The sequence below is a fragment of the Myotis nattereri genome (assembly GCF_964212035.1).
Source record: "Myotis nattereri genome assembly, chromosome: 3".
Taxonomy (NCBI): Eukaryota; Metazoa; Chordata; class Mammalia; order Chiroptera; family Vespertilionidae; genus Myotis; species Myotis nattereri.
In genome coordinates this window covers 186,634,861-186,654,121 of record NC_138077.1, presented here as the reverse complement: position 1 = coordinate 186,654,121, position 19,261 = coordinate 186,634,861, and the positions used below count along the sequence as shown (strand labels likewise).

Below are 19,261 nucleotides of genomic sequence, written 5' to 3'. Positions count from 1 at the left end.
TATTTAAAAAATAAATATATTTTAGATAACATGTACCTATATAGTGCTAAATAGTATATGAAGAACTAGTGCAGTGATGGCAAACCTTTTGATCTCAGTGTGTCAACATTTTGAAAAACCCTAACTTAACTTTGGTGCCATGTCACATATAGAAATTTTTTAATATTTGCAACCATAGTAAAACAAAGACTTATATTTTTGATATTTATTTTATATATTTAAATGCCATTTAACAAAGAAAAGTCAACCAAAAAAATGAGTTTGCGTGTCACCTCTGACACGTGTGTCATAGGTTTGCCATCACTGAACTAGTGAATGGTTACTATCTTTAATGAGGAGGGTGCAGGAAGAGGGAGTGAGGGTAGAAAGCTTAAGCCTATGATGCAATCCTCCTATCCTACATAATAAAAGCCTAGGTGGCGTCGCGTGACGTTGTCACAAGATGGCCACCCCCCGTCATCACAAGATGGCTGCCACAAGATGGCCAACAGGGGAGGGCAGTTGTGGGTGATCAGGCTGGCAGGGGAGGGCAGTTGGGGGCAACCAGGCCTGAAGGGGAGGGCAGTTGGGTGCAACCAGGTTGGCAGGGGAGGGCAGTTGGGGATGATCAGGTTGGCAGGGGAGGGCAGTTGGGGGCGATTGGGCCAGCAGGGGAGTGGTTAGGGGGCAATCAGGCAGGCAAGCGGTTACAAGCCAGCAGTCCTGGATTGTGAGAAGGATGTCCGACTGCTGGTTTAGGCCTGAAACTGGCAGTTGGATATTCCCCGAGGGGCCCCAGATTGGAGAGGGTGCAGGCTGGGCTGAGGGAAACCCCCCTCCCATGCATGAATTTCGTGTATCAGGCCTCTAGTATAATAAATGCCTAATAGGCAAATCAACCGAATGGTGGAATAACTGGTGGAACAACCGGCCGCTATGACGCGCACTGACCACCAGGGGGCAGACGCTCACCAAAGGAGCTGCCTCCAGCCCACGGACCCCAGGCCAGCCAAGGTGGGTGCCAGCAGGGGCCCCCGATTGCCCTGCCAGTCACCCCACAGATCGGCCCTGATCTCCGGCCAGGCCTAGGGACCCTCCTCATGCATGAATTATGTGCATCGGGCTTCTAGTTATACATATAAAACAGCGTGATAGTTGAAAATGAAGAGTTGAGGTCCCTATTCCCCCTCCTGCCAATTTGGAATGTATAATAGGAGAAAGAACAATTGAAAGTTTTTTGGCACGGTAACATGAAAAACAATACTGACAAATTTCTCTTGGAGTATATGCATAACTCTGGAGATGACTAGCAGGGAGGAGTGTTGAGAAATCATTATCTAGGAGGCCAGCTAGGAAGATTTTGGAATGAGGAGGTAATGAAGGCCTGACATTTCTTAACCAGATTTTCATAACCTCTCATGCTCTTTTAAAATTTACTACCATCTGTTCTTTTATACAAGTGGACTTCTGTCATGTCTATTCCACTAAGAGGTTTTTTTTCTAAAGTTACTGATCTGGGCAAATCTAATGGCCATTTTTTGTGACTAGCCTAAGCATCAACAATGGAGGCACTTTTTTACTTCCCCACCAAAAATATATAAAATTTAATGAACTACAAACAGAAGCCCAAGTTTTTCAGAGTCTAGATTTAAAGGAGATTTTGTAGTGAACTTCAGATCTACACTAGCAAAACTGATGAAAATAAGCACAACAATGGAATAATTCTTCCTCATGATGTCTTTGATAATTAGGCATCATCTTTCCAGCCTATTTAGATCTTAACTTCAAGTTTTAGCTCAACTTCTTCCTTCTCTACCTCTTAAGGCTTCAGTCATTGTTGTCCCCTCCCTTTTCTGAATCATTGCAGCACAAAGAGCTCAGCTTTGTACTCTTTTTTAAAAATTGTTTTAGCCCTAGCTGGTTTGGCTCAGTGGATAGAGCATCAGCCTGTGGACTGAAGGGTCTCGGATTTGATTCCAGTCAAGGGCACATGCCCGAGTTGCAGGCTCGGTCCCCAGTGTGGGGCGTGCAGGAGACAACCAGCTGATCAGTGATTCTCTTTCATCACTGATGTTTCACTCTCTCCTTCTCCCTCTCTGATATCAATAAAAATATATTTAAAAAATTAGCTCTTTCTTGTGTTTGACCTTCCTGATTGGCCTTTGTGTTCTTAGATGGCAGGAATTTAATGATACTTCGTGTGTGTGTGTGTGTGTGTGTGTGTTTGTGTGAGTGTGTATAAAATCTTACTGTAGCATAGCCCTTACATATCCTATCTAATAAAAGAGAAACATGGTAATTAGCGTACAACCGCTACCCTTCCCATTGGCTAATCAGGGTGATATGCAAATTAACTGCCAGCCAAGATGGCGACCGGCAGCCAGGCAGCTTAAACTGAACATGAGGCTTGCTTGCTTCAGTGACGGAGGACTGCAACGTTCCCCACCTGCCTTGCCGGCCTCTGACCTGCAACTCTAAGCAACTATGTAACAAATATAGAAGCTAAACAAAACCCTAGAAACCTGCCGGGCTTCAGCCAGCAGGATCGCAACATTGTAAACAAAGGCCAGAAACCACTTTAAGCAGCGGAGGCCTAAGAGCTGGAGCCAAGCCTCAAAGCTAAAGCTGGCCCAGAATAAAAAAGAAAAAAAAAGAAAAAAAGTGGTTGGGAGCTTCCGTCACCTGCCAGCCTGAAAACAGCCCTCAGCCCCTCACCCAGGCTGGCCAGGCACCCCAGTGGGGACCCCCACCCTGAAGGATGTGTGACCAGCTGCAAACAGCCATCTTCCCCTCACCCAGGCTGGCCAGGCACCCCAGTGGGGACCCCCACCCTGATCCAGGACACCCTTCAGGGCAAACCAGCCGGCCCCACCCATGTACCAGGCCTCTATCCTATGTAGTAAAAGGGTAACATACCTCCCAGCACCGGGATCAGCGGAGCCGTGAGGCCTCCCGGCACCGGAATCAGTGTGACAGGGGGCAGCACCCAAACCCCCTGATCGCCCTGCGGCTCTGTGTGTGACAGGGGGCGGGGCCACAATCTCCCTATCCGCCCTGCTCTGTTCGTGACAGGGGAAGGCGCCCCAACCACCTGATCAGCCCTGCTCTGTGCCTGATAGGGGGGAGCTCCCCAACCCCCTGATTGCCCTGCGGCTCTGTGTGTGACAGGGTGCAGCACCCCAACCCCCTGATCGGCCCTGCTCTGTGTGTGACAGGGTGAGGCGCCCCAATCCCCCCCGCCCCACGGGCCCGGCTCTGTGTGTGATGGGGTAGAGCCATAACCTCCCCATTGGCCCTGCCCTGAGTGTGAGAGTGGTGGCGCTCCAACCCCCTGATCGGCCCTGCTCTGTGGGTGACGGGGGGCAGTGCCCCAACCCCCTGATTGGCCCTGCTCTGTACATGACAAGGGGTGGCGCTGCAACCTCCCCATCGACCCTGCCTTGAGTGTGACGGGGCGGCGCCCCAACCCCCCCCAATCGGCCCTACCCTGAGTGTGACTGAGGGTGGCATCGCAACCTCCCGATCCGCCTTGCTCTGTGCATGACAGGGTGTGGCGCCCCAACTCCCCAATCGGCCCTGCTCTGAGCCCGACCTGGGGCTGCACCTAGGGATTGGGCCTGCCCTCTGCCACCCAGGAGCAGGCCTAAGCCAGCAGGTCGTTATCTCCCGAGGGGTCCCAGACTGCGAGAGGGCACAGGCCGGGCTGAGGGAACCCCTCCCCCCCGAGTGCACAAATTTCTGTGCACTGGGCCTCTAGTCCTATATAATAAAAGCCTAATATGCTAAGTGTTCAGTCGTCAGTTCAACCAATCAAAACATAATATGCTAATGATATGCTAAGGCTGCTCAACTGCTGGGTTTGACGTGCACTGATCACCAGGAGGCAGTCAGTTGACCGGTTGCTATGATGTCCACTGACTACCAGGGGGCAGAAGCTCAATGCAGGAGTTTCTTGCAGTCCCAATTGCCCGATTGGGTCCTGCTGGCCAACCTCTTGGTCCCTCCCCGCCTGCCGGCAGTCTCCGATTGGCCGATGGGGAATGGGAAACCAGGGGTGGGTGGTGGAGGATGCGGGTGGCGCCAGGCCAAGGCGGGTGTGAGTGAGTGGGGCCCCACACACAGAGAGTGATTCGTGTTTGCGGCAGGGGATGGGGCCGACTGCCAGCAGCTGGGGAAGATTGGCTCTGATCATAGGCCAGACCTAGGGACCGTACCTGTGCATGAATTTTGTGCACTAGGCCTCTAGTATATAATAGGATTCTACTGGCAATGCAGATATAATCCTCATGGTTGTTTATAATAGCTAGTGCTTAATCCTGGTTACTTTATAGGGCATTAGTACCCTCCCAAGATACTCCTATAATAGCTAGCACTTATTGAATGTTTCTTTGGTGCTTATGTTACCATGTTTCATTCTCAAAGTAATATTTTAACTGTAGCTACTATTTTTTCATTTTATAGATGAGAAAGCTGGAGTTTAGAAATATTAGCATTTTCATGGTCCCATAGCAAGTAACTGGTAGAATCAGTACTTGAACTCTAGTCTGCCTGACTCAAGAGCCTGTATTCTTTATCAGTTCTCCCAGAAGTTCAGATCCTAAGTGCATACCCCGTTGCTTTTTATCTGCAATCACTTGGGATGGACTTAGCCACACATTTTTTTCTTTTCAATGAGGCACTTTAAGTTTCTTACTTTGTTCTCTTTTTCCCCGATATTTTGATATAATTTAGAAGCTTTTCATTCTTCTTTACTTTATAGTCAGAGTCACTATTCTTGCTTCTTTGATCCCAGGATAGAAAAGTTGGTACGTTCTGCTGAAAGTTAGCAATTCCATTGTGAAGTGTCATGCTTTTTTCCCCCCTGTACTTTTAATTCCTAGAAGAGCTTCCTCTCCAGAATGTGTTAACCTGTCAGATTTTGTTTTTCTTTTTTCTTTCTTTGGATTATAATGATCTAAAATTTTCAGCTTTGGAGTGAAATACATTACAGAATCCAGATCACTGGATGTTTAGATTAAACCTATTCTTGAGCTTTTAATGCTGCTTTTCTTGCTGTCCATTTATATGATTTAATGTCTTATATTTAATGTTCCCAGATCTTCAGTTAGTTTTCTTAAACTTGTTCCTTGATTTGTTCATTTTAAAAGATACTGCCTGGTCCTGTCTATCCTCCTTTTCTCCTGTTCATCATTGTCCTTGAGTTTGCATTCTTCTTTACTGTCAACGCCCCCAGCTAGTCTGTCTCTTTGATATTCCTGTCTACCCTTCTTTACTCTTTTTATCTTTTACCTGCTCAGCTCTACCTTATTTTCTCTGTGCAAATTCCTGAGCCTATTTCTTAGGTACTTTTCTGACCTCTTGCTTCTACTTTGTTTGTATGACTTCCTTAAAATTTGTGTAAAAGAAATACCAAATGTACAGTTTTTAAAGGGCCCTTATTGTTGGTGAGTAAAGGATGGCATCAGAATCACTCTGTGTTTACATATTGTGCTGTATCTTAAACATTTTAAAATCAAATTTGTTGTGTTTTGAAGAGGATAAAAGTAAGAAAAAAGATTGGAAATGTTGATCTCTTAAATATTTGGTTTGGTTATTAACATATTCAATCTTTTCCCTCCAGATTTAACTCAGGCTTTCCCTCACTTTGGAACTCCTAGATTTGTGAATATTGGATATTTTGAGAAGCAGGGGTTCTTTCCTTGATACTGACTAAGGAGTCTATTTACCTTCAGGATGACATCTGAATTGGAGAGCAGCCTAACATCTATGGACTGGTTACCACAGCTCACCATGAGAGCAGCCATTCAAAAATCTGATGCAACACAAAATGCACATGGAACAGGAATTTCCAAGAAGAATGCGCTCCTTGACCCAAATACAACTCTGGACCAGGAAGAAGTCCAACAGCACAAAGATGGGAAACCTCCTTACAGTTATGCCAGCCTCATTACATTTGCCATTAATAGCTCACCCAAAAAGAAAATGACCCTAAGTGAGATTTACCAGTGGATTTGTGATAACTTCCCATATTATAGAGAGGCTGGCAGTGGTTGGAAGGTAAGGATTTTTTTAAATTTATATTTTTATGCTATAAGCAATAATAATATTGGCTTCTCTTTAAGATAAAGCTCTGTGTAGGCTTATATTTGAAGATGAAATTCTAATTACTAGTCATTTTTAGGGTATCAAAGGACATTAAGTGTTTTTAGTTAGTGAATATCTTTTTGGTAGAATATTGGTTTGTTATAGCTTTATTATATTACTGACTCAGCATAAAATAAGAGCAGAGATAATGTAGCATTCACTGGAAAACAATATAGTTCGGGTAAGTTGACAGTGAGCCTAAGGTAAAATAAAATAATGTAGCATTGCCGAAACCGGTTTAGCTCAGTGGATAGAGCATCGGCCTGCGGACTGAAGGGTCCCAGGTTCGATTCTGGTCAAGGGCATGTACCTGGGTTGCGGGCACATCCCCAGTAGGAGATGTGCAGGAGGCAGCTGATCGATGTTTCTCTCTCATCGATGTTTCTAACTCTCTATCTCTCTCCCTTCCTCTCTGTAAAAAATCAATAAAATATACATATAAAAAAAATTAATGTAGCATTGCAATTAGTACTGTTTTTATCATCCAAGATTTTTCAAAATATTTTTATTTTGAAAGAATTTTAGATTTATAGAAGAGTTACATAATTATTACAAAGGGTTTCCATATGTCCTTCACACTCTATATTAATATCTTTTATAACCACAGTACAGTGATCAAAACTAAGAAATTAATATTGGTACAATACTTTTGACTAAAACAGTACTTTTAACTACTAAGTAAACAGAGTTTATTCACATTTTATTAGTTTTTCCACTAACGTTCTTTTATGTTCCAGGATCCCACATTTCATTTAGTTGTTATGTCTCCTTTGTCTCCTCCAATTTGTAACAGTTCATCAATCTTTTCTTGTTTTTACGACCTTTGACACTTTTGAAGAGTACTTACTTATCAGGTACTTTGGACAGTAATTCTCAGTTTGGAATTGTCTGATGTTTTCTCATAATTAGAGTGAGATAATGTATTTTGGGGCAGAATAATGCAAAGGTGATGTGTCCTTGTTTGTATATGGTATCAGGGGTACTTGATGTCACCATGTCTTATTGCTGGTAATGTTAACCTTGATTCTTTGGTTAACGTGGTATGTGCCAGGTTTCTCAACTATAAAATTACTGTTTCTTACTTTGTAAATTATAAGATGTTTTGGGGAAATATTTTGAGGGCATTCAAGTATCCTGTTTTTTCTTAAACTATTGCTCATTAATTTTAGCATTTATTGGTGGATCATATCTATAGCAGTTTTTGTTTTTTAGTGGTGATTTTCTTTTTTTCTTTATTCCTTATACACTTATTAATTGGGATTCTTCTGTGAGGAAGTGTTGCCTTTTCTTTCCCTTGTATTTACTTATTTATTTAATCATTTGTAATATTATGCTTTGATGGATATTTTATTATTTGTACTGTCATTGTTGCTCAAATTGTTACAGCTTTGGCCATTCATAGCTCTTACAGGTTGGCGCCTTTTCCATTTATCTTTTAGAGGGAGTGGAAGAGAGAGGGAAAGACAGAAACATATGTATGAGAGAAACACTTTGATTGGTTGCCTCATGACCAGGGCCTGGGCTGGGGAGGAGCCACAACCAAGGTATGTGCCCTTGAATGGAATCGAACCCAGGACCCTTTGGTCCACAGGCCGGTCCTCTATCCACTGAGCCAAACCCGCTAGGGCAAATTGAGAAATGTAGAATGCTGTGCTTTAAAGAGTTGAATAATTGAGCACACCTACTGTGTGTAAGCCATAAAAACACCCAATGAAAGTATTAAATAAAGGGTGTAGTTGATAATTGCTGTGAGAATTTAGAAGAGCTTATGGGAAGTATGATGAGGTTATGAATTGAGTGGCACAAAGCTTAAGTGCTATGAGAGTACTAGGAAGGGAGAGACATTAGAAAACTATTGAGGAAATGGAATTTAACTATATTTTGAAGAAGACTATGATTTGGGGAGGTCTTTTTATTTTTTATTTTATTTATTTTTTAAAAAAATATATTTTATTGATTTTTTACAGAGAGGAAGGGAGACGGATAGAGAGTTAGAAACATCGTTGAGAAACATCGATCAGCTGCCTCTTGAACACCCCCTACTGGGGAAGTGCCCACAACCAAGGTACATGCCCTGACCGGAATCGAACCTGGGACCCTTCAGTCCGCAGGCCGACGCTCTATCCACTGAGCCAAACCGGTCAGGGCTTTTATTTTATTTTTTAAATATGTTTTTATTGATTTCAGAGAGGAAGGAAGAGGGAGAGAGAGATAGAAACATCCATGATGAGAGAGAATCATGGATCGGCTGCCTCCTGCAAGTCCCCCACTGGGGATCAAGCCCACAACCCAGGCATGTGCCCTTGACTGGAATCGAACCTGGGACCTTTCAGTTCGCAGACTGACGCTCTATCCACTGAGCAAAACCAGCTAGTGCTGGGGAGGTCTTTTTAATAGCTTCCAGGAAACAATTGTAGGGGTTCTTAGTAGAGAACAGAAGAGTTGGGATGGAGCCAGAAGGTATCAATCCCATGAGTTCGTAAATGCCGAGCCGGAGAGCTTGATCCAAATTTGGTAGGTAATCCTGTCCTATATAATAAAAGCCTAATATGCTAAGTGTCTGACCGTTCGACCACTTGCTATGATGTGTACTGACCACTGGTAGGTTAGCTTACTGCTGGGGTCTGGCTGATTGGGACTGGGTGAGATGGGCTGGACATGCCCTGGAGCCCTCCTGCTGTCCCTCCGCCACCCGGATCGTGCACCAGTGGGGTCCCTTGGCCTGGCCTGTGCCCTCCTATAATCCAGGACCCCTTGGGGGATGTCGGAAAGCCAGTTTCAGCCCGATCCCCACATGTCAGGCCCGAGGACCCCAGTGGTGCATGAATCTGTGCACCAGGCCTCGAGTAGTACATCAAGTTCGGTTATATATCTCATTTACCTGTCTTACCTCAGCTTCTGCTGAAGTGTAAGTCCACCTGAGATAGCCAAATCCAGTCTACTGAATTTTTGGTTCTGCTCAGCCCAAATCATGGTATGAAACTGGGTTAGAAGTAGTGATACAATTTCAGTTGGTACATGCATGATTTAGATACAATGACGAAAAGAAGGTTAAAAGAGGAGAAATGGGAGTGGATGGAGAAGGATGATGTTGCTTTTTTTTTTTTTTTTAATTTATTGATTTTTTACAGAAAGGAAGGGAGAGGGTCAGAGTTAGAAACATCAATGAGAGAGAAACATCGATCAGCTGCCTCCTGCATACCCCCGACTGGGGATGTGCCCACAACCAAGGTACATGCCCTTGACCGGAGTGGAACCTGGGACCCCTAAGTCCGCAGGCCAACACTCTATCCACTGAGCCAAACCGGATAGGGCTGATGTTGCTTTTAGAACTAAAAGATACACTAGAGAGATTATTTTGTCCATTCTGTTGCTTTAGGTAGACCTTTAATATTTTCAGAGATATGTGTTTCATAATTATTCTTTTAAAAAGTTTCTTCCAGCCTGGCTGGTGTGGTTTAGTGGTTGAGCGTTGACCCATGTACCAAAAGGTCACAGGTTTGATTCCCTATCAGGGCTGGGTTGCAGGCTTGACCCCCAGTAGGGGGTTTATGCAGGAGGCAGCTGATCCATGTTGATGTTTCTCATCGATGTTTCTATCTCTTTCTTTCTCCTCTAAAATCAATAAAAATGTATTTTTTAAGAAAAGTTTCTTCCACCCAATTTTAGGTGCCTAGAACTTTCCATGATCAGTTTTAAATTTATTTTTGTAAACATTAAAGTATTTTGAGCATTTCAAAGGTAGACAAATGGAAACTTGTTTTCTTCCTCCTTTGTTCAGGTCCTATCTCTTTTTTCAGGTTTTACTTTCTGTTCTTTGTCCTTAGATTGTTTAGCACACTCCTACAATCTGCTACTCACTGTATCTTCTTTAGTTATGGAGGAGATGGGTTAGGGGAAAGTGGGAAATCATTTAGTTTGTATTGGTTGAAGTAAGCTAAGAATGATCCTAAAGTAGCTGTCAATCATCTTTCCAGAAATGTAGAGCCAACTGAAGTCACCCAGAGGAGGAAATGTGCTCATGGTCACGCAAAAGGATTGAAATAGAATTTTAATATTTAGGTAAAACTCCCTTTCATTTTCTGTCAGGCCATTGAAGGGAAATTACTCATAAGAGTCTAAAAAACATTCTCTGAATTTTCCATGATTAAATGATTTTATAATCTGAACTATATGCAAAGGAATTTAAGTTTTGGTGCTATTCACCTTACTAAAGAAAATTAACCTATTATGTTACTGGAGTATCTACACTAATCTACACTAATAAAAGAGAAAAATGGTAATTGGCGTACGACGATACCCTTTTCATTGGCTAATCAGGGCTATATGCAAATTAACTGCCAACTAAGATTGGCAGTTAACTGCCAACTAAGATTGGCAGTTAACTGCCAACAAGATGGCGGTAAATTTGCATATGTAGGCACAATGCAGGGAGGTGAAAGGGAAAGCAGGAAGAAGCCCCCTGCCACTGACAGTGATCTGAAACCCAGGGGGGAGCTAAGAGCTGGGGGGCAGGGAAAAGGCGGCCCTGGGGCCGCCTTTGCCCTGCCCCCCAGCCATGATCGGAGAATCAGGCACCTTTGTCGCCCTGGCAGTGATAGCAGGAAGTAGGGGTGGAGCCAGTGATGGGAGCTGGACACGGTCGAAGCTGGCAGTCCCGGGAGCTAGGGGTCCCTTGCCTGGGCCTAAAGCGGAGCCCACGATCGCGGGGCCGCTGCAGCTGCGGGTTCCCGCTGCCCGAGCCAGACGCCTAGGCCAGAGGCGTTAGGCCTGGGCAGGGGCGGAGCCTGCAACCGCGGGGAGCTGGGGATCCCCTGCCCAGGCCTGACACCTCTGCCAGAGGCCTCAGGCCTGGTCAAGGGGCCGATCCGGTGATTGGTGATCGGAGGGTGATGAGGGTCAACTCCTCTGGCCGAGGCATCAGGCCTGGGCAGGGGGCTGAGCTGGGGATTGGGGGGATATGATGGTCCCCTTGCCCAGGCCTGAAGCCTGGGTCAGAGGCGTCAGGCTTGGGCGGGGGGTGGAGCAAGCGATCAGAGGGAGATGGGGGTCCCCTTCCCAGGCATGATTCCTGGGCCAGAGGCATCAGGCCTGGGCTGGGGGCAGAACCAGTGATGGGGGGAAATGAGGGTCCCCTGCCCAGGCCTGACGCCTCTGTCAGAGGCGTCAGGCCTGGGCAAGGGGCCGATCCTGTGATTGGAGGGTGATGGGGGTCAACGCCTGAGGTCTCCCAGTATGTGAGAGGGGGCAGGCTGGGCTGAGGGACACCCCCCCCCCCACACATACACCCAGTGCACGAATTTCGTGCACCGGGCCCCTAATAGGGTAATAAAAAGAAAAATACAAGAGTGTTATGTGTATGTGAGGGTGTATTATGCTATTTTTTATGTGCGGGAAAAATAAAAATATGTATTTGTTTATTGTTATAAAAAAAGAAACAAGAATGATAAATGAGAAACAAACACTAGAGGCCCGGTGCACAAAATTCTTGCATGAGTAGGGTCCCAAGGCCTGGCCTGCAATCAGGGCTGATCTGTGGGGCAACCAGCAGGGCATTTGAGGGGGCCCCTGCTGGCACCTGCCTTGGCCGGCCTGGTGCAACCCACTTGCCAGCCCCGTCCCCTGCTGCTGCCGCCTGTTGCATCCCTCTGTGGGAGGCGACTGGTGGGGTGATGGGGGGTGGGGGGAGAGGCCACTGGCATATGCCTTGGCTGGCCTGGGGGCTGGGACAGCTCCTGTGTTGAGTGTCTACCCCCTGGTGGTCAGTGCGCATCATAGTGATTGGTCATTCCACCAGTCATTCCATGGTTTGGTCGATTTGCATATTAGGCTTTTATTATGTATGACTAGAGGCCCAGTGCACAAAAATTTGTGCACTGGCAGTGGGGGTGTCCCTCAGCCCCACTTGTGCCCTCTCACAGCTGGGACCCCTCGGGATAAAACGACCTGCTGGCTTAGGCCCGCTCCCAGGTGGTAGAGGGCAGGCCCAATCCCTAGGTGCAGCCCCAGGTCGGGCTCAGAGCAGGGCTGATTGGGGAGTTGGGGCGCCACCCCCTGTCATGCACAGAGTAGGGCGGATCGGGAGGTTGCGATGCCACCCCAGTCATGCTCAGGGTAGGGCCGATTGGGGGGTTGGGGCACCGCCCCCTGTCACACTCAAGGCAGGGTCGATGGGGAGGTTGAGGCGCCACCCCCTGTCACACACACAGCCGCAGGGCGATCGGGGTTTGGGCGCTGCCCCTGTCACACTGCTCCAGGGGCCAGGAGGCCTCGCGGCTTCACTGATCCCAGTGCTGGGAGGCCTCGCAGCTCCACTGATCCCGGTGCTGGGAGGCATGTTACCCTTTTACTATATAGGATAGAGGCCTGGTTCACGGGTGGGGGCTGGCTGGTTTGCCCTGAAGGGTGTCCTGGATCAGGGTGGGGGTCCCGCTTGGGTGCCTGGCCCGCCTGGATGAGGGGATGATGGCTGTTTGCAGCTGGTCACAGACCCTTCAGGGTGGGGGTCTCCACTGGGGTGCCTGGCCAGTCTGGGTGAGGGGCTGAGGGCCGTTTTCAGGCTGGCGGGTGACTGAAGCTCCCAACCTCTCTTTTATTTCTATTTTCTTTTTTATTCTGGGATTTATTTACCTTCTATGGCTGTCACTGGAGCTGAGAGCCGGCTTTAGCTCTGAGGCTCGGCTCCAGCTCTGAGACCTCGGCTGCTGATCTGGGTTTGTTTGGGTTCTATAATTGAAACACTGTTTCAACTCCAGCTCTGAGGCCGGCTGGCTGAAATCAGGTTTCTGGGGTTTGTTTAGGTTCTATAATTGCAACATTGTTTCTTAGAGTGCAAGCTCAGAGGCCGGCAGCGGCAGGCGGGGAACCTTGGCTTCCTCGGTCGCTGGAGCAAGCAAGCCTCCTGTTTGCTTCAGCTGCCTGGCTGCCGGCCGCCATCTTGGTTGGCAGTTAATTTGCATATCTCGCTGATTAGCCCATGGGAAGGGTAGCGAAGTTACGGTTAATTACCATGTTTCTCTTTTATTAGATAGGATAGGATAGTTACCTATAGAGCAGTGGTTCTCAACCTTCCTAATGCTGCGACCCATTAATATAGTTCCTCATGTTGTGGTGACCCCCAACCATAAAATTATTTTCGTTGCTACTTCATAACTGTAATTTTGCTATTGTTATGAATCGTAATGTAAATATCTGATATGCAGGATATATTTTCATTGTTACAAATTGAACATAATTAAAGCATAGTGATTAATCACAAAAACAATATGTAATTATGTATGTGTTTTCCAATGGTCTTAGGCAACCCCTGTGAAAGGGTTGTTCAACCCCCAAAGGGGTCGCAACCCACAGGTTGAGAACCACTGCTCTAGAGAATGGATGAAACTGAGATAGAAGGGATTAAGATTTCAAGTATACCTTTTTACATAGTTTTGAGTGTGGAACCATGTGTTTTACCCAAAAGTGCCCTAGCCAGTTTTTCTCAGTGGTTAGAGCGTGGGCCTGCAGACTGAAGGTTGCAGGTTGGATTCCATTCAAGGGCTGTCAAGTTGCAGGGTCAATCCCCAGTCCAGGTTGGTGCGAGTGTGGGAGGCAACCAGTTGATGTATCTTTCTCACGTTGATGTTTCTCTCTCTCTGGTTCTCTCACTCCTTTCTGCTCTCTCTAAAAATCAATGGAAAAAATACCCTCGGGTGAGGATTAAGAAAACACACACACACACGTAAATAGGAAAAAAAAGGATGGGAAAAGGATACCTTAAAACTAAATATAAGCAGACACAAATAAGCCTTACATCATATCAAATGGGTATGTAAATCACAAGAAAAAAATTCAAGACACTTTTGGAAAGAGCTTCCTGACTATATACCTTCATAGGATTTATACTAAGAATTAAAGGAATTGCCAAGAAATCATGAACTTTAGTTAGTAGATTTATAGTGATATTTTGCTAGAGTCAGTCTGTATCTCCAATAACTCTAAGAAAAGAAGTTGGGAGAAATTCTGAAACTATTTTATGTACTTGGTAGTGTAGAACAAATGAGTACATGTATTGATGTTTTGGGAAACCAGGCCTCTTACAGTATAAGAAGAGAAATGCAGGTAGGAATATAGTTGTTGATTTGAATTGGAGGTACCAATTTAAACTCAAGTTTAAAATAAAAATCTCGTATAGTGTTCTCAAAATTTAGATTTCTGGGTTACAACTTCAGTGAGACCTAATGCAATACTATCTGAAATTCAGAAAGGATTTCCCTAAAGAAGTTTTGTTTAAACCATGAACAGATTGAAAGTTAAGTAGACTCAATCAGATGAAGGGATGGAGTAAGACTGCGGGCAATCTTTGCAGAGGGAGCAACAAATGGAAAGCCTAGAGATGAGAGAACGTTGGAGGGGATAAGTATAGACAGTAAGGTAGGGTCAGATGATGAAGAGCCTTTGGAGGCTTTGTTAAGGATTTTGGATTTTATCCTAAGTGCAATGGAAAATTGTTGAAAGGTTTTAAGTGAAAGGGTAACATCAGATTTACTTTGTGAAGAGATAATTGCCTGCAAGGTGGAGAATGGTGAAGGAAGGGCAAAAAGAGGGAAGTGGAGGATGGGCACCACTTAGGTAGCTGTTGTACTACATTTGGTGAGACTGGTGCCTGGACTGGGATAGTAACAGAAGAGATGGAATACAATAGGTAGATCAAAGGTAGGTTTAATAAGATTTGGTGACAGATTTGTTATATATTGTGAGAAGGAAGAAGGATGTTAAGGATGTCTTAGAGGTTTCTGATTGAAACTTGTATGTGAATAACTCTTTCAGTGAAAAGGGAAAACGGGAAGATGATCACACTGGAAATAAAGATTGGTTTAGTTTTAAACATGTTGAATTTGAGGTGTTTCTGGAGATGTCTAGTACTGTGGTCGGCAAATTGCGGCTTGCGATCCACATTCGGCTCTTTGGCCCCTTGAGTGTGGCTCTTCCTAAGCCTTAGGAGTACCCTAATTAAGTTAATAACAATGTACCTACCTATATAGTTTAAGTTTTAAAAATTTGGCTCTCAAAAGAAATTTCGGTCGTTGTACTGTTGATATTTGACTCTGTTGACTAATGAGTTTGCCGACCACTGGTCTAGTAGATGTTTGAAAATATCTTAGGAACTTGGGAGAAAGTTCTAGTTTGGAGATTTAGATAGATTTAAGTGTCATAGGTGGTCATTGAAGCCATGATTATTGATGAGATTGCCTAGGTAGCAAATGTAGAAATGAAAAAAGGACATAGGGCAGAGCCTTAAAGACTTACAGTATTTCAGTTTTTTAGAGATGTGTTCTTTCCCTGAGACCATTTAGAAAATACACTGTCTTGATTTCTTCTGACCATCTCATTTCCACCTCACCCCTACCCCCTTCTTGAACTTTTAAGGTAGATCGATGCACTTCAGTTTGTTTAATTAGCTCTTTCTTTTTATTGTCTTTTCAATTTGGATTGAGTATATGATTCCAATTTATCTCCGTTATTATTTTATTTGTTATACCTCTAACTAAATTTTGCTAATGATTGCTTTAGGGTTTTCCAGACCCATCTTCAGCTTATCACATTCTACCTTCAAATATAGCATTTTTTGTATAGTGGAAGAACTTTATAAATTTTACTAGAGGCCCGATGCATGTAATTTGTGCAAGAGGCTCGGCCCTCGCAGCCCCAGCTGCCTCGGCTGGCTCTCGCAGCCCCGGCTTCGTCCGGAAGGTCGTCTAGATGGTTGTCTGGATGGTCGTTCTGCTGTTTGGTTGTTCTGCTGTTCGGTCTAATTAGCCATAGTAGCTTTTTATTATAGAATAATTTTAATTCCTCTGACCCATCCTTTGTGCTACAATAGCATCCATTTTACTTGTACATTTTGTAAACCCCATAATAAATTATGTTAACAGTTATCTTTTAAAGGCATAAATAAGAAAAAGTGTTTTTTAAAATTTGCCTCCTTTTTTACAATTTCTGGAACTCTTTATTTTTTTGTAGATACAAGTTTCCACTTGGTATCATACTTCTTCCTAAAGAACTTCCTTATAAAATTGCCAGCCAACTGGCAATTAATTATTTCAGCTTTTGTGTGTCTGGAAGTCTTTGTTTTGCTTTAATTTTGGGGAAGTATTTTCACTGGGTATAAAATTGACAGTTTTAAAAATTTTAGTATTTTAAAAATGTCATTCTGTCTTCTATCTTGCATAGTTTTTGAGACACTTGCTATAATCCTTATCTTTATTTTTCTGTATGTAATCTTTTTTACTCTTGCTGCCTTCAATGTACTCTTTTCAGTTTGATTTTCAGCATTTTGATTAATGAACATAAGTGTGTGGATTTTTTATTCTGCTTGGTGTTCTCTGAAATTCTTTTCATCTGTGATTTGATGTCTTGTGTTATTTTTCGAAAATTCTTGACTGTTACTTCAAATTTTTTTTTGCCTCATTGCTTTCTTTTCTCTCCTTCTGGGACTCAGATTACTTGTATTGTTCCATAGTCTTGGATCAGCCGTGGGCAAACTACGGCCCGCGGGCCGGATCCGCCCGTTTGAAAGGAATAAAACTATTGAATAAAAAGACCGTACCCTTTTATGTAATGATGTTTACTTTGAATTTATATTAGTTCATACAAACACTCCATCCATGCTTTTGTTCCGGCCCTCCGTCCAGTTTAAGAACCCATTGTGGCCCTTGAGTCAAAAAGTTTGCCCACCCCTGTCTTGGATGATGATAATGATGATGATGTTGTGTGTGTCAGTTTATATGATTTCTATTGATTGATCCTCAAGATATCTGAACCTCTCCATAGTTGTGTCCAGTCTACTGATGAGTCCATCTGGGAATTCTTGATCTTTGATCATGTGTTCTATCTTTCATTCACATTTGACTCTTTTCTTATAGTTTCCGCAACTCTGTTGAAATTCCCCATCTCTTTATGCAAGTTACCACTTTTTTCTACTTGGTATTCTATATAATAAAAAGCTAATATGCAAATTGTCCCCTCTACTGGGAGTTCGACCACGGGATGGGGCTGGCTGGCCAACCGCCCTTGGCCCCTCCCCCTGGCTGGTTGGACCCTACCTGTGCACGAATTTGTGCACCAGGCCTCTAGTTTTAACATATTAGTTATAGTTATTTTAAAGTTCTTATCTGATAGTTCTAACACCTGAGTCATCTTTCAATTGGATTTTGTTTCTTATCTCTTGACAATGGTTTTCCCCCCCCATGCTTTTCTATCTCTTAAAATTTTTGATTGAGTGCCAGATAGATGTGTAGGAAGGAGACTGAGATAAATAGTATTATAAATACTGTTTATAAATGGACAAGCATCTTTCGTCCCATGTCATTTTTGTGGGGAGTTGAATCAATCAGTACTTGCACTGGATATGGGTTTTGTTGTTTATATCTTTGTTCTCAGTATACTGCAGACTTTACATTTCTCCAGCAGTAGGCTCCTATTACTTTGGGCTAGGAATGGAGGGCTTAGGTCAGTGATGGCGAACCTATGACACGCGTGTCAGAGGTGACACGCAAACTCATTTTTTTGGTTGACTTTTCTTTGTTAAATGGCATTTAAATATATAAAATAAATATCAAAAATATACATCTTTGTTTTACTATGGTTGCAAATATCAAAAAATTTCTATATGTGACACGGCACCAGAGTTAAGTTAGGGTTTTTCAAAATGCTGACACACCGAGCTCAAAAGGTTCGCCATCACTGGCTTAGGTGCTTGTAGGCTTTTCTCAGTTTTCCTGCTTTCTTTTTAGATTTTAGTTGTCTCTGTCCATCTTGCTACAGGTAGGGTTGAGAGACACTTCTACCTCTTCTCTATCAGATTGTTTCTGCTTATTACTCACTGGTAGGGTTGGGGTTTTACCTGATGTTTTAATTCAGCTTCAGTCTTACTCAGGCCCTTGGACTTGGGAGTGTGGCTTTTTTAGTGTTTCTTTCCTTCAGCCAGACTAGCCTTCTATCTGTAATTGCTTTTGGGATAATTTTCTGCCCCTCCCTCAGCTAAGGTATTTTTGCACTGTCCCAGAGGTAAAAGGATTTTGCTTCTACTCTTCTCCCATCAGCAGTAGATCTTTGCCTATGTCCTGGGAAGGGGTTTCCTATCCCTCCCTACAGGCAGAAGTTTTTTTCCCCCCATTCTTCCTTAGAAGCAGTCTTTGCCAGAGTCTTATGAGTGAGAGATTTTGCTGCCCCTACCTTAAGTTTTTTGCTTTGTAATACCTATAGAAGGAGGTGGGGCTTTGTCTCCTACTTTGTGCAGTAAAGGAGACTTTCTTTGGTCTCTTTTCCTAACCGCCCCCCCTGCCCCCCCTCCCCCCTCCCCAGTCTTTCTTGTGAGCATATGGTGACGGTGCATGGAGAAGAGCTTGAAAGTGAATGGGAGCTTCTCTTGTGTCTGGGAACCTTGTTGCCAGGGGTGGGGAACCTCCGGCCTGTGAAGTCATTTGGTCTGGCCCTGCCAAGGCTACCACAGGCAGGATTCAAAATTCAGTAAGTCTAGGAGCTTTTTTTCATAGCAACATAAATTTATATTAAATGAATTATATTAAGTGAATGATGCTATAAATATTCAAATGGCCCTTGGCAGAAAAAAGGTTCCCCAGCCCTGCTTTAAACTGACAAATTAGCTCATGCTCCGACTTTCAACTTTTAGCTAATTTCTTAGATGGTGGTCACCTCTTTCTCCCAGGCTCTGCCAAAAGGTGAGACAGTTTGTCCCCGTTCTCACTGAATGGGCTTATCCCTCTCAGGAATTTCATTTTCTGGGCTGCCTTGCAACCTCAGCTTTCTAAGGCTGTTCAGATAGGTGTGATTTGGGGAGGGAGTGAACTAACCCATTGTTTTCTCATTGTTTGGGAGAGGTCATCATTCTTGGTAGCTATCTACTTCCCAAGCAGAAGGGGACTCCCATTCATAAGTTTTGAATTGATGTTTTGGTAATAAGATAGGTTTGGAGAATTTCATTAAGAAGAAATGGCCTTTGGATATTTTCTTTAAAAATTGTGACATAGTCCTACTTATTAATGAAAGATTTCTTCTTTCACAGATTTTTTCCAAGTGCATTTTCCTGCCATCTAAGGTGGTTATTGTGTTGTTTGTTTTTGTATTGATTTTAGAG

The 19,261-nt window shown here is 44.1% G+C and overlaps 1 protein-coding gene across 1 annotated transcript in view; it reads left to right on the top strand.

The window, feature by feature from the left end:
- FOXJ3 (forkhead box J3) overlaps nt 1-19,261 on the top strand; it is a 99,331-nt gene that overhangs the window by 16,967 nt on the left and 63,103 nt on the right. The window contains exon 2 of the mRNA XM_081085585.1: nt 5,712-6,036. Coding sequence (XP_080941711.1) covers nt 5,712-6,036 — 325 coding nt within the window. The remainder of the gene's footprint in view (nt 1-5,711; nt 6,037-19,261) is intronic.